Here is a 12,176-nt window from a genome sequence, read left to right on the forward strand (position 1 = left end):
CAGTCAATGTGAGGATTGTGAGTGACTAACCAGTCATGACCCAAAACAACCGGAGTCTGGGGCGAAGGGAACATGAAAAAGGTTATGGATTCATGATGGTTACCGGAGATTAACAACTTTACTGGCGCTGTCTGGTGGGTGATGGTGGTCAGCGAATTACCGTCCAATGATGATGCCCTGATGGGGGTGGTAAGTGGTGTCGTAGGAATGTTGAGTCGGTCCACGATTGTTTGGTCCAGAAGGTTTCTCTCACAACCTGAATCCACCAAGGCCTTAGCAGGAAAGCAGACCTGATTAAATGAGACAGAGCAGTTTAGTTCACAACGGGAAGACTTGTTATCCATATTACCACCCACCAATACTCCCGGAATTATTGGCGGGCTCTCCCTTTTGGGCGAACAGGGCAACTAGACAGGAAATGGCCAGGCTTTCCACAATACAAGCAAAGTCAGGAGGAGAGTCTGTGTAATCTTTCCTCTGGAGTTAGGCTGGCCCGGCCAGCCTGCATGGGCTCGTCCTGAGGGACCGAAACATTGATGGGTCTTGGTGGTGAAGCGGATTGGACAAATTGGTTTTGCAACACTGGCTGATAACACGGCTGGACAGGTCTTGGGCGGCTTCGTTGCCTCTTCTCTATGCGGGCAGCCAAACTGATCAGGTCCTCCAATGTTTCTGGCTCTGGACAAAAAGCTAATTGGTCTTGCAAACTAGTATTGAGGGCTTGGGAGAAGGCTCCTTTAAGGGAGTCTGGATCCATTTTGGAGGTGGCAGCGAGGGTTCTAAAGTCTATGGCAAAATCTAGTACTGTTTGTTTACCTTGTTTCATATTCCATAATGTCTTTGATATCTCGGCGGGTGTTTCAGTATTGTCAAAAGTGTTCCTAAATTCAGTGAGAAAATCGTGCAATGTGCCTTTAAGAAAATCAGGATCACGACTACGTGCCTCTGCCCATTGTAGGGCGCGATCGCGGAGCAGACCTACGATGTAGGAAATCTTTATTTGGTCACTGTTGTATGTTTCAGGGTATGTTCCGAAAGTTAGATCACATTGCAGGAGAAAACCTCGAACTTGACCGAATTCACCCCGGTAAGTGTCTGATGGAGAAGACTCCGGGACCCAGAAATGCAAATGGGGTGCTTGGACGGTTTGAACCGGAAGCGCTTGAGCAGCTGACGGAGGAGCAGAAGGAATAGACGCTGTTAGTTTATCATTGAACTGTCAGATTACGGATTCTAATTGAAACAGGTGTTGGTTTGTTTTGGACTGGTGCTCGAGAAGGGACTGGATGGAATTTTCGTGTTTGGATAAAGTCGAGGCGAGAGCCGGCGGGAGAGATTCTGCGAGTGGGTCGGAATTTTGACCGGATGATTCTGTCATGCTGGGCTGCAGCTTTTTGACCCACGACATGCAGAATCATGCACGGAGACAAAGGTAAGTAAAAAAGGTTTATTATAATGTACGAAGGAGATGATGGTCTGAGATCCGATGGTTCCGGTGGGGTTCTAGAACAGAGACTGGAGTGAGTATATGCAGGTTTGACCGTGAAAGAAATGAGTTTGTAGCTTACAGTTTCCTGGTTGTTGGTAAGGCTGAGAGGGGTGGGCAAGTCACGGCTGGCTGAGCTGGTAGAGTGAGTCAGGTGAGGCTGGGAGCTGAGTACCAGAGTTGGAGGTGTCCGAGTTGGCAGGTGGGGATTGGAGAGCAGGCGGTCAGGGGTGAGCGACGGGACTGGCAGACAGGGTTGGAATCCGGTGAGTTTTCTTGAAGCTGATGGAGGCTTGGTTGGTGGAGGAGAAGTTTCCTGAGGAGGTCGGAGGAGAACAGGACAGATAATCTCAGGAAGGCGAGATACACAAAATAACAAGTTTTCAGACATGAGCTAGGTGCTGGCAAAGTTCTACCCAATGCTGAGTATCATCCGGTACTGATGAGTTGTCCCAACGCTCCTTAAATCCCCTGACCACTGATGAACAGATAGGTAGCAGCTGCTCTCCAGCTGCTCTCCAGACACACCCACCTGCACACAGAAGACTCAGCACAACACAGTTAGACTCAGCAAAAACCATGACATATTAATGACACTTTTGCCTTTTCCACTCAGATGTGTTGATAATGACATGAGATATGTTTGTGTCTTTAAATGCACAATAATATTATTTTGGCTAAAATGATCAAAAGGAAAATAAAAATTTGGATAGTTAATTCTGAAAATGAAAGAATGTTACAGGAGAATTACAAATAATTCTAATCTTATTTGCACATGTTGTCTACAACAGCCTAAAATATGCTTTAGTCTCTTCCTGCTAAAAAGGGAGTTTTCATTTCCACTGTCTCAGAATCGGCCATTGTATTTAAAGTGGTCCTAGAATTTAAAACCACAATTACTTTGTTGTTGGGGCAGCTTTGGGTGTCTTATCTACCATACCAAAAAGCCTTTGCCATCTCCAAAATGCTTCCCTTTGTAAGTTAGTAATGTATTAATGGCATGTTATGCCCCCTTCTATCGAGGAGCTCAAGAGGGGATAACACAAAGTAGACAAACATAAAACGATGAACTCCAGGAGTTTTCAACAAGAAAACCAAAGTTGTTTTTTTAAGTCAATGAGGGTTTGAATAAAGCTACAAATAAAACAAACAATCTATATCTAATAAATAGTAAATTAAATTTAACCCACTGGGAAAAAAATCAACTGGAAACACTGGAATGAACACAACAGGAAGGCTCTACACAAACAGAAATACATCTAATTCTTAAGCAGGACTAAAACTAAAACACAACAGAAATCAAAGCTATAAACTATTCACACAGAAAGATGCCAACCGAAGAAGCACCAGGCTTCAAACCAAACCAAAATGTCCTTAAGTCTAATCAAACTACTCTCAGCTCAGAACGTTCACAACCACGTTTCAAAAGACAGAGTTGGTGTCAAGGCAAAAGGCTAGCTTAAACATTAACCACACCACAAGGGGAGGAAAAACACAGTAGCTTTGTGTCCCGTAACCCCCCCAACTTTTATATTTTTGGTATTTTATAATCTATAGAATCTGAAAATATGAGAATAGCTTAGAATCTGGTCCTTTTTCAAAGTGACATCTAGCTTCTTGTTGAGCAGTTTAGGATTACTTGTGAACTGATGTTATGTAATTTAACTAATCTTAACTGAGTCAGACTTATTCAGTGGCATTTTATTTTTGTTTAACTCTGTGATGTAAGTGAATTGTTTGAAATTATGTCACATTAAATTACATTCAATCTGCTCAGCATGTTTGAGATGATTATATATATTTTTGTGTACATTAGAGTTAAACCACTGGCCTGTTCCTGGAAACAAGATTTTCGCACTGGAAGCGACAGCTTATGCTCTTCTGGCTCTGGTCAAGAGTGAGGTAAGCTCCTCCCACTTTTCCACATCATTTTATCATCACTAGAAAATGCAACCCATTATTATAAATGTAAACTACTATTACAATCAACCTTAAAGGTTTGATTATCCTCTTTTTTTAATGATAGGCCTTTGAAGATGCCAGACCTGTTGTTAGGTGGTTCAACCAACAGCAGTTTGTTGGTGGAGGCTACGGATCGACTCAGGTATCATCAACCATTCCATTCACCACACACTCCCTCACTTGTCCCTAGTTTTCCCTTTTTTATTGTACGTTTCTCTAATTTTCTCTCTTATTTCTGTTCAGGCTACGATCATGGTGTACCAGGCTTTAGCAGAGTACTGGTCCAAGGCGAACGAACCAGAATACAACCTGAATGTAGACATCTTGTTGCCGGGTAGAACAAAGTATGATAAGTTCAACTTTAACAGGGAAAATCAATTTACCACAAGAACATCTAAAGTAAGGCCACAAACTTTTATTTACATTTTAATTTTGTCGACTTATTCTCATGTGTGTCCTTATGTTCTTATTTTAATCTCAACAGTTTAACGACATAAACCAGGATGTGAACGTGATCGCTACAGGATCAGGAGAAGCAACCGTGAAAGTAAACCATTTCTTTCAACTTTTTTCTGAATCTTGCATAAATCTAAACATGTTGTTGACTGAACAATTAATTCTCCAACATCTCATTATCAGTTTTTTTTTAACCAATTAAAAATAAATCTGACATGTCACCAAATTTCCCTTTTAGACACTCAACCAGTACAAGTTTTAAAGTTAAAGTCCTTTCGGATGTTACACACTGGTGAAATCACATCTTCGCATTTGACCCATCCCATCGGGGAGTGGTGAACTGCAGACATGTCCACACGTGGGAACTATTTGGTGGTTTTAACCCCCAATCCAACTGCATAATGCTAAGTGTCAAGTGAGGATGCACTAGGTGCCATGTTTTTAAAGTCTTTGGTATGACCCGACTGTGGATTTGAACCCACGATCTCACAGTCTCAGAACAGTCACTCATACCACTATGTCCCTGAGAAGGTCAAAGGGCATTATGCAAGTATTTTTCTAGGAAATAATCCTAAAACAGTCTCATTTATGTTGAAAGGAAGGTGACAAGGTTACATGGAAAAAGATTTCCTTCTCAGGTGGCTGGGGGTTGTCAATTTTCCTCCTTTCAAAATGGTCACAAAGAGACATGTTTATGTTTATGTATTTAGCAGACGCTTTTGTCCAAAGCGACTTACAAATGATAATCGGCATATTGCCCTTGAGGCTAACAACAACAATAACAACAACAACATTGACATCAGGGTAGGAGGGATCGGGAGATCGACAGGCGGATTGGTTCGGCGTCTGCAGCGATGCGGACGCTGAGCCGATCTGTCGTGGTGAAGAGGAAGCTGAGCCAGAAAGCCAGGCTCTCGATTTACCGGTCGATCTACGTCCCAATCCTCACCTATGGTCATGAGCTTTGGGTAATGACCGAAAGAACGAGATCGTGAATACAAGCGGCCGAAATGAGTTTCCTCCGTAGGGTGGCCGGGCTCAGCCTTAGAGATAGGGTGAGGAGCTCGGACATTCGGGAGGGACTCGGAGTAGAACCGCTGCTCCTCCGGATCGAAAGGAGCCAGTTGAGGTGGTTTGGGCATCTGGTCAGGATGCTTCCTGGACGCCTCCCTGGGGAGATGTTTCAGGCATGTCCTGCCGGCAGGAGGCCCCCGGGTCGACCCAGGACATGTTGGAGAGGTTACATCTCCAATCTGGTCCGGGAACGCCTTGGGGTCCTGCCGGAGGAGCTGGTGGAGGTGGCCGGGGAGAGGACGGTCTGGAGCTCCCTAGTTGGGATGTTGCCCCCGCGACCCGGACCCGGACCTGGATAAGCGGAGGAAGACGACGATGACGATTTAGAGGAATGAAGATTCTGAGATTTTTTTCTGTGATATTTTTTGCCATATTTCTCCACTTCAAATATTAACGGCAACCAATTAATTAAAATGTTTGCATTGTTGCACTGAAAACCCTTTTTTGAAGCTGCGCCTTTGAATCTAGAAACAGGTGCTGTGGGAATAAAATGAAGCTGATAAAGAATATTTTTTTAGGTTTTTAGATTTTATTTCCTGAAAAGGCTTAAATGAAACTCAACTTTTATAGATAATCGTTTAAATCCCATTTTTATTTTTGTGGTAGATTGTGTCGTTGTATTATGCCCTCCCTAAAGAGAAGGAAAGTGACTGCCAACAGTTTAATATGTCAGTGGATCTGATCCCAGGTAATCTGTTTTTTATTTTTTTATTTTTTTATTTATTTATTTGCCGTTGCTTATCTTCTCCTTTACAGTTTTGCCTTTGATGATCTCATGGTTTTCCTTTTTGTTCTTCCAGAGAAAATAACCGATGATGAAAGGACATACCGGCTGAGAATAGAGTTTTTGTAAGTACATCTATAATATGTTATGAAATGTGTAAAAACAGTAACTGGATGCAACCAAAATGTTCTGTACTTTTTCTATAAAGGTATTTGAACAAAGAGCGTGATGCCACCATGTCAATTCTGGACATTGGCCTGCTTACTGGTTTCACAGTTGACAATGATGACCTGAACTTGGTAAGCGAAACCAACATTTAAAAAGTATTAACATGCAGTTTTAATAACTAATATTTGAACCAACTGGGTGTTAAAAACATGCCTGATGACTTTTTTACGTAGTTGTCTAAAGGACCTGCCCGTGTCATAGATAGATATGAAATGGACTCAGTTTTGTCAGAGAGAGGCTCCCTCATCATCTACCTGAACAAGGTAAGACATTCTTCCTCCTGCTGCTGATGAATGCTTATTTATGTTTATCATACTTTTAATGTTTTCTTCTCTCCACAGGTTTCTCACACACAACCAGAGGAGATTACTTTTAGAATTACTCAGCCAGCAAAAGTGGGCATCTTACAGCCAGCCGCAGTTTCTATTTATGAGTACTATGACAGTAAGTTTTAAAGCCTAATGCTGCCTTTGTTGGGCATTTTTGTAAATTGCTGCATTATATTTAACTTACTTTACAGAGTAAATATCGGATATTAGAAGATGTCTCCTATTTATATAATATAACTGTAGATGCTTCTCTATATGCAAAATATTATTTCCAACTAAGGGGCAAATTCGTCCTGCCATAAGTGAAGCCAGCATTGAAGTGACAAAAAATGCAGTTCCACCCTCATCCACTAGGGGATATAGCCAGAAAGGAAAAAATTCCCATTTGCAGTTTTTACAAAACAATGCCACCAATTTCCCGCAAAGCTGAGCTGGCATCTGGGAGCCTTGGGTTGATAGCAAATGGTCAGACTGTGGCGGTAACGTGGCACAATTGTGTCTATTTTACATAAGATTACGATGGCGATAAAAAGGGGAAACGGGCCTGTCTCTGCACTGTCACAGACTTCCTTTGAACTTGGATGTAACTTCCCTTTCATTGCGTTTGAAGCATCACTTCTCAAGTTTTTTGACAAGCCCCTCCTAAAGGTGTCTGTCTTCCACAGTCCCAGTGAACTGTCAGAAGACTGTCTTTCGGACAAGGACCAATCAACGGAGGTTTCATTCACTGACCAATGAGCGGACAGGATGCTCCGTACACCTCCGAGCAAACATGAAGCAGAAGTTGATTATTATTATGTTTTATATAATAAAATCAGAAGTAAGATTTCACATAACTCTAGCAGCACCTTGTGAAACATCATATCTACCACTTTTTAAACTCTGAACCGCTTAAATAACCTTAATTCCCTCCAACCTGACACAGCCAAACAAAACAACGGAAGTTTTGATTTCACCATGGAACAGAACGCGTAGACGGCTTTGCCGCTGCCCGCTGCCGCGGATCGCCTCCCGTGTGTCAGCTAATAAAAGCGACGGCGACAAATTTCGCTGATCGCGGTTGTTTGTCGCCTCCCGTGTGTCGAGCCCATAATAGAGTAAAGCTCCTGGAGCACTGCATCACTTTCTGGTTCTGCTGGAACTGGCAGTAGCCTTTCACACTGTTGACCATTACCTGCCACTGGATAGGCTGAGAGACTGGACAGGCCTATCAGAATCTGCTCTGAAGTGATTCTCCTCTTATCTGTCCGTGCATTCCTTCTGTGTGGCCGTCTCAAGTTTTGTTTCTTCTCCATCTACCTCGCTTATGCTGTCCCTCAAGGTTCTGCTGTTCCTCCTTTTTCTGCTCTTTCTCCAGCCGCCCTGAACTCTGTACATCTCCTTTAAGCCCCATGAGATGTCTAAGCTGCAGCTGTTACACACCTGCTTAGACTCTATTAAAACCTCGATGGAGGGAGCTTTCTACAGCTGAATGAAGATAAGACTGAGATCCTCATCTGTGCCCCAGACAAGCTGGTTCCCAAAGTCAGAGACTCTCTTGGTCAGCTTGATTCTCACACCAAACCATCTGTTAAGAATCTTGGTATGACCTTTGACCCAGCTCTCACCCAGGATTCTCATGTCAGCTCTCCTGTCACTCTCTCAATATAACTGCTTCCTCGTAGAAATGATCAATGACTCCTGTGTTAAAAAATGGCAATTTCACAGCAGAAATAAACATGTTTACAACCTGGTTTAAAAAAAACATTCTAGGTTTAATTGGTCTAGTTTACTGTCATGACAACTTACGACTACTTCGGCACATGTATTTGATTGACAGGTAGCACATGAGCCATCTGTGCTAGTTCTTGCAACTTGCCCCTCTGGTTGATCCGGGGAGTGCATCGGCCTCACGTTAAAAGTGTTAAAAGTGCTTGCAGAACTGTTAGCTTTGGTTTTCTCAGTTAGCTTGTAGCTACATCGGCTCAGAGTTGACTATGGGTGTCAACCATCTGCCCCCACACTCACAGCTCCACTCTCCACTGGGCTTCAATTCAGCTCTTCAAAAACCTACGGGTGATGGCATAGAGGGTTTGTCCATCTCACATGTGAAGCCATTGTATCCAAAAACTCATGTTTTCTATTTCAGGAACACATTGTGTGAAATTCTACCATCCACAGAGGAGGGCGGGCCAACTGCTACGACTGTGTAAAGAAAATGAATGCACCTGTGCAGAAGGTAAACGGGATTACTTTGTTCTGCAATCCCAAACATTAAATGCCTTAAATTCCCCTTGTTGCAGCTTTCATTTGTGAATCATTTGTTTTTCCATTTTAACTCCTTACTCACATCTTATTTTATCTAAAACACTTTTAGAAAACTGCAGTATGCAGAAGAAAGGCGACATCAGCAACGATGAGCGATTAGCAAAGATCTGCGAGAGCACAGAGACCAGCAAAATTGAATATGGTAGGAAACCATTTAGATTTGTACCTAAAGATATTAGCATTATTGTTTGGGGAAAGGTAGGAAACTCATATCTATACACTCTCTGCCTGCAGCATACAAAGTTTCTGTGGAAAACGTCGACTTTGACCTGTCTGCAGACTCTTACACAGCGCGAGTAATCGAGGTCATCAAGGAAGGTGGGTAGCGAGCTCCTCAAATATTCTTCATCCTATATTTAAATGATAAATGACCCGCACTTGTATAGCGCCTCTCAGAGTAAGGACTCCAAAGCGCTTTACACTACAGTCTATCAGTCATCCATTCACACACTCATTCACACACTGATAGTGATGAGCTACAATGTAGCCACAGCTGCCCTGGGGCGCACACTCATCAGACAGACAGAGGTGAGGCTGCCGAGCACAGGCGCCACCGGTCCCTCCGACCACCACTAGCAGGCAAGGTGGGTTAAGCCCAAGGACACAACAGCAGAATTCTCTGTCCGGAGCCGGGATCGAACCTGCAACCTTCCGATTACTGGACTACCCGCTCAACCTGTTGAGCATGCATCAGTAGAAACAGTAGAAACACTGACATCAGTAGTTTATTGGCATTCTGCATCACCTCACAGGATTTGTAAAATTAGTCTTTGGATCTGGAGTTGGATGCTTTACAGACTTGTGTAATTTTTATTCTAAATAAATTACCGGTGAGACAGTTACTTACGCTATCTGGCAATTTTTTTATTTATTTTTTTATTTCCGTGTCCTGTCTGGCTGTGAAACAAACCAAATTAATGTCTGAGTGCTGGTGACAAGCCTTACAGGTTTAATTTAAGGTACACAACAATACAACAAGAGCAAACTATCACTGCGTCAACCTGATGAGGAAATATGAAATCAAAATTATTTTACTGAACAATCACGATAATAAATCACAGTGCATTTAGTGCCCACCACAGCCTTAAGACATGTGTTGAACATGCCCAAGTCCATACTTATGAGAGCACCATGTGAGCACCTGTGTGTGTGTGTACACACGCTTGTTTATGTAAGGTTTCTCTATAGGACTGTCCAATAGAGAGTGTGAGGGGTCACAGATCTGCACCCCCCCCCCCCCCCCAAAAGATGTGTAGGAGATGGAGGGAGCTCCAAGTCCCAGAGATCCAGGAGCTGCCCCAGAGCGCAGGGACCCCAGGGAGACTGTAACCAGAAAAGCCCCCGCCCCCCTCGAGAGGTGCAGAGGATTGCCCGGGGGGTCACAACCAGCAGCCGGCAGAGTTCCAGGAGATATAAGCGGCAAGCCCACAGGCCCGCCCGCAGCCTCCCACCCCCAAGCTGGACGAGCCCGGAACCCAGCGACCCGGGACCCAGGGGCGACCAGCCCTGCCGGGGACCCAACAGAGCCCAGGGACCCAGATCCCACCAGGCAGCCACCGGGGTCGATCAGGCAGACGCCAAAAATCAAACACCTTCTGACCCGGGAGCCGCAAACAGTCAGTCAGACCAAGGCACCACACTCCACACCAAATGTGGCAGGGGGAGGGTAGGTGAAGATGTGTAGTAGCACAAGAAGTCCGAGAAGAGGGGAGGAGTCTAAGACCCCACTTGCCATATACAGTCATACACAGACACAGTCACACACTCCCTCCTTCATGCTCACACATACACATACAACCTAAGACTTACAAAAATGTATGCTAGACACCCACTCATGCTCCCCATATACACCCTATTCACTCTGGTCCTGGAACTGCTGCACAGTGGGTACAACCATTACCGGTTCCTAGAGTTCGCCCCTTTCTGCTGGGATGATGATGAGCAGGCACCCCCGCCCAACGCTGAGCAAAGCATCCCACCACCCCAGACCCCAACCAGACAGCCAGATGCCCCTCCTAGCCTCCAGCCCCGGGAAGCCAAGAGGCATTGTCTGGTCCACGCCAGCTGATGCAACCACACAACCCCACTTCCCCCCACCGCCTTCTGTGTCTAAGTGCAGTTTAAAATTGGAAGTGGGCACCGGCTCTTGGGAGGAGGCTGAAAGATCCCCTTGCCAAATGCCATTGAGTGTGCTCACTCCCGAGGCCCGTAAGTGTGTGTTTGCATGGAATGTCATTGGTGGAAGTGTTTATTGTGCAAATAAAATTGGGGGGAATTGTGAATCTGGAGGCACCAGTAGATGGCATCACTTAATCCTCTGCACAGTGACCACCTGAGTACTGGTGCAAGCACACAGTCACTGTTGCTTTGCATGTTTAATCAGGGATTGAGTTGTGGAAACCATTTCAGAACAAAGCAGTTGTGTAGCGCCAACAGAAGTCGTGTTGTTTAAATCCATGAGCTAAACTCTGATTTTAAGGTGCTTGAGGGTGCCCACCTGATCCTAGCTCCTCCTCCATCACCTGACTGATGGAAGGAGAGGCGGGTGTCACTCTGTGGGTTTCATAACATCAGAACACTAGTACATGCAATAATTTTTAAATGTTACATGTTTCATGCTTACAAACCGATGAAGAACTCTTTTCTTTTGCTTCTGCACTTTTACTAAAGGAACTACTGACGTTGGTTCTCTGGGGAAACTGCGAACATTCCTCGGTTATCAGCACTGCAGAGAAGCTTTACAGCTAAAACAGGGCCGTACATACCTGGTCATGGGCTCATCCAAAGATATTCACCGAGATGAACAAAATGAATCGTAAGTTTAGTTGAATTTGAATTCTGTCACTGTTACCCATCGCTTGCTGTAATAACATCTGGTCTGTCTCTTACAAGTTCTACCAAGCAGGTCGCATCGCTTTTTAATGTTTCTGTCATATTCGTCCTCAGGTTTCAGTATGTGCTTGGGGAGAGAACCTGGATCGAGTACTGGCCGACATCAGAAGAGTGCCAGTCTCATGAACACCGACCCTCCTGCTTGGGCTTGGAGGAGATGGTAGACCAGTACAACGACTTTCCCTGCCAGCAATAATCGAACCCAAGAGAACCGTTCATTTCAGATTATTTTTCTATTCTGAATTATATTTACAAAGCATTGGCTGTCACCATTTAACGACATGAAAATGACTAAATAAAGATTTAATGAATATTCAATGGTCATTTATTTTCTCTAAGTCCAAAATTTGACTGAGTTAATTTTATTTCAGCATTGTTTTAGACACATTTATCTCTTTAAAGGCATATTCTTAAATTAGTCTAAATAAAAAAGTTGTTCTAATTTTAAAAAATTTACATAACGCTGTTGCCTGCTACCTAGAGGCAAATCAACACCTCAGACGAAATTCAAGCGGAACCACCATCATACTGCCTATACTGTACAAGCCTGTGGGGGCAGTGCCATGATCTGGGGTTGCTGCAGTTGGTCAAGTCTAGGTTCAGTACCAGTACGTGCTCCAAGGATGAGGTCAAGGTTAGGGTCATCATCAACGCAAGATCACAGTGAAAATGTAACGCAAAACGGGATGGAAATAAATCTGGTGACACTGCTAATCGA

General features: G+C 44.0%; 1 protein-coding gene across 1 annotated transcript in view; it reads left to right on the forward strand.

Moving 5' to 3' along the window:
- The window catches only part of LOC107391903 (complement C3), a 40,019-nt gene extending 28,248 nt beyond the window's left edge, over positions 1-11,771 (forward strand). The window contains exons 30-43 of the mRNA XM_054744005.2: positions 3,303-3,388; positions 3,513-3,590; positions 3,692-3,847; positions 3,933-3,995; positions 5,585-5,666; positions 5,779-5,827; positions 5,911-6,001; positions 6,104-6,193; positions 6,272-6,374; positions 8,388-8,477; positions 8,616-8,708; positions 8,801-8,884; positions 11,237-11,381; positions 11,513-11,771. Coding sequence (XP_054599980.2) covers positions 3,303-3,388; positions 3,513-3,590; positions 3,692-3,847; positions 3,933-3,995; positions 5,585-5,666; positions 5,779-5,827; positions 5,911-6,001; positions 6,104-6,193; positions 6,272-6,374; positions 8,388-8,477; positions 8,616-8,708; positions 8,801-8,884; positions 11,237-11,381; positions 11,513-11,654 — 1,352 coding nt within the window. The 3' untranslated portion in view covers positions 11,655-11,771. The remainder of the gene's footprint in view (positions 1-3,302; positions 3,389-3,512; positions 3,591-3,691; positions 3,848-3,932; positions 3,996-5,584; positions 5,667-5,778; positions 5,828-5,910; positions 6,002-6,103; positions 6,194-6,271; positions 6,375-8,387; positions 8,478-8,615; positions 8,709-8,800; positions 8,885-11,236; positions 11,382-11,512) is intronic.
- The last annotated feature ends 405 nt before the right edge of the window (positions 11,772-12,176 follow it).

This window comes from Nothobranchius furzeri, chromosome 6 (genome assembly GCF_043380555.1).
Source record: "Nothobranchius furzeri strain GRZ-AD chromosome 6, NfurGRZ-RIMD1, whole genome shotgun sequence".
Classification (NCBI taxonomy): Eukaryota; Metazoa; Chordata; class Actinopteri; order Cyprinodontiformes; family Nothobranchiidae; genus Nothobranchius; species Nothobranchius furzeri.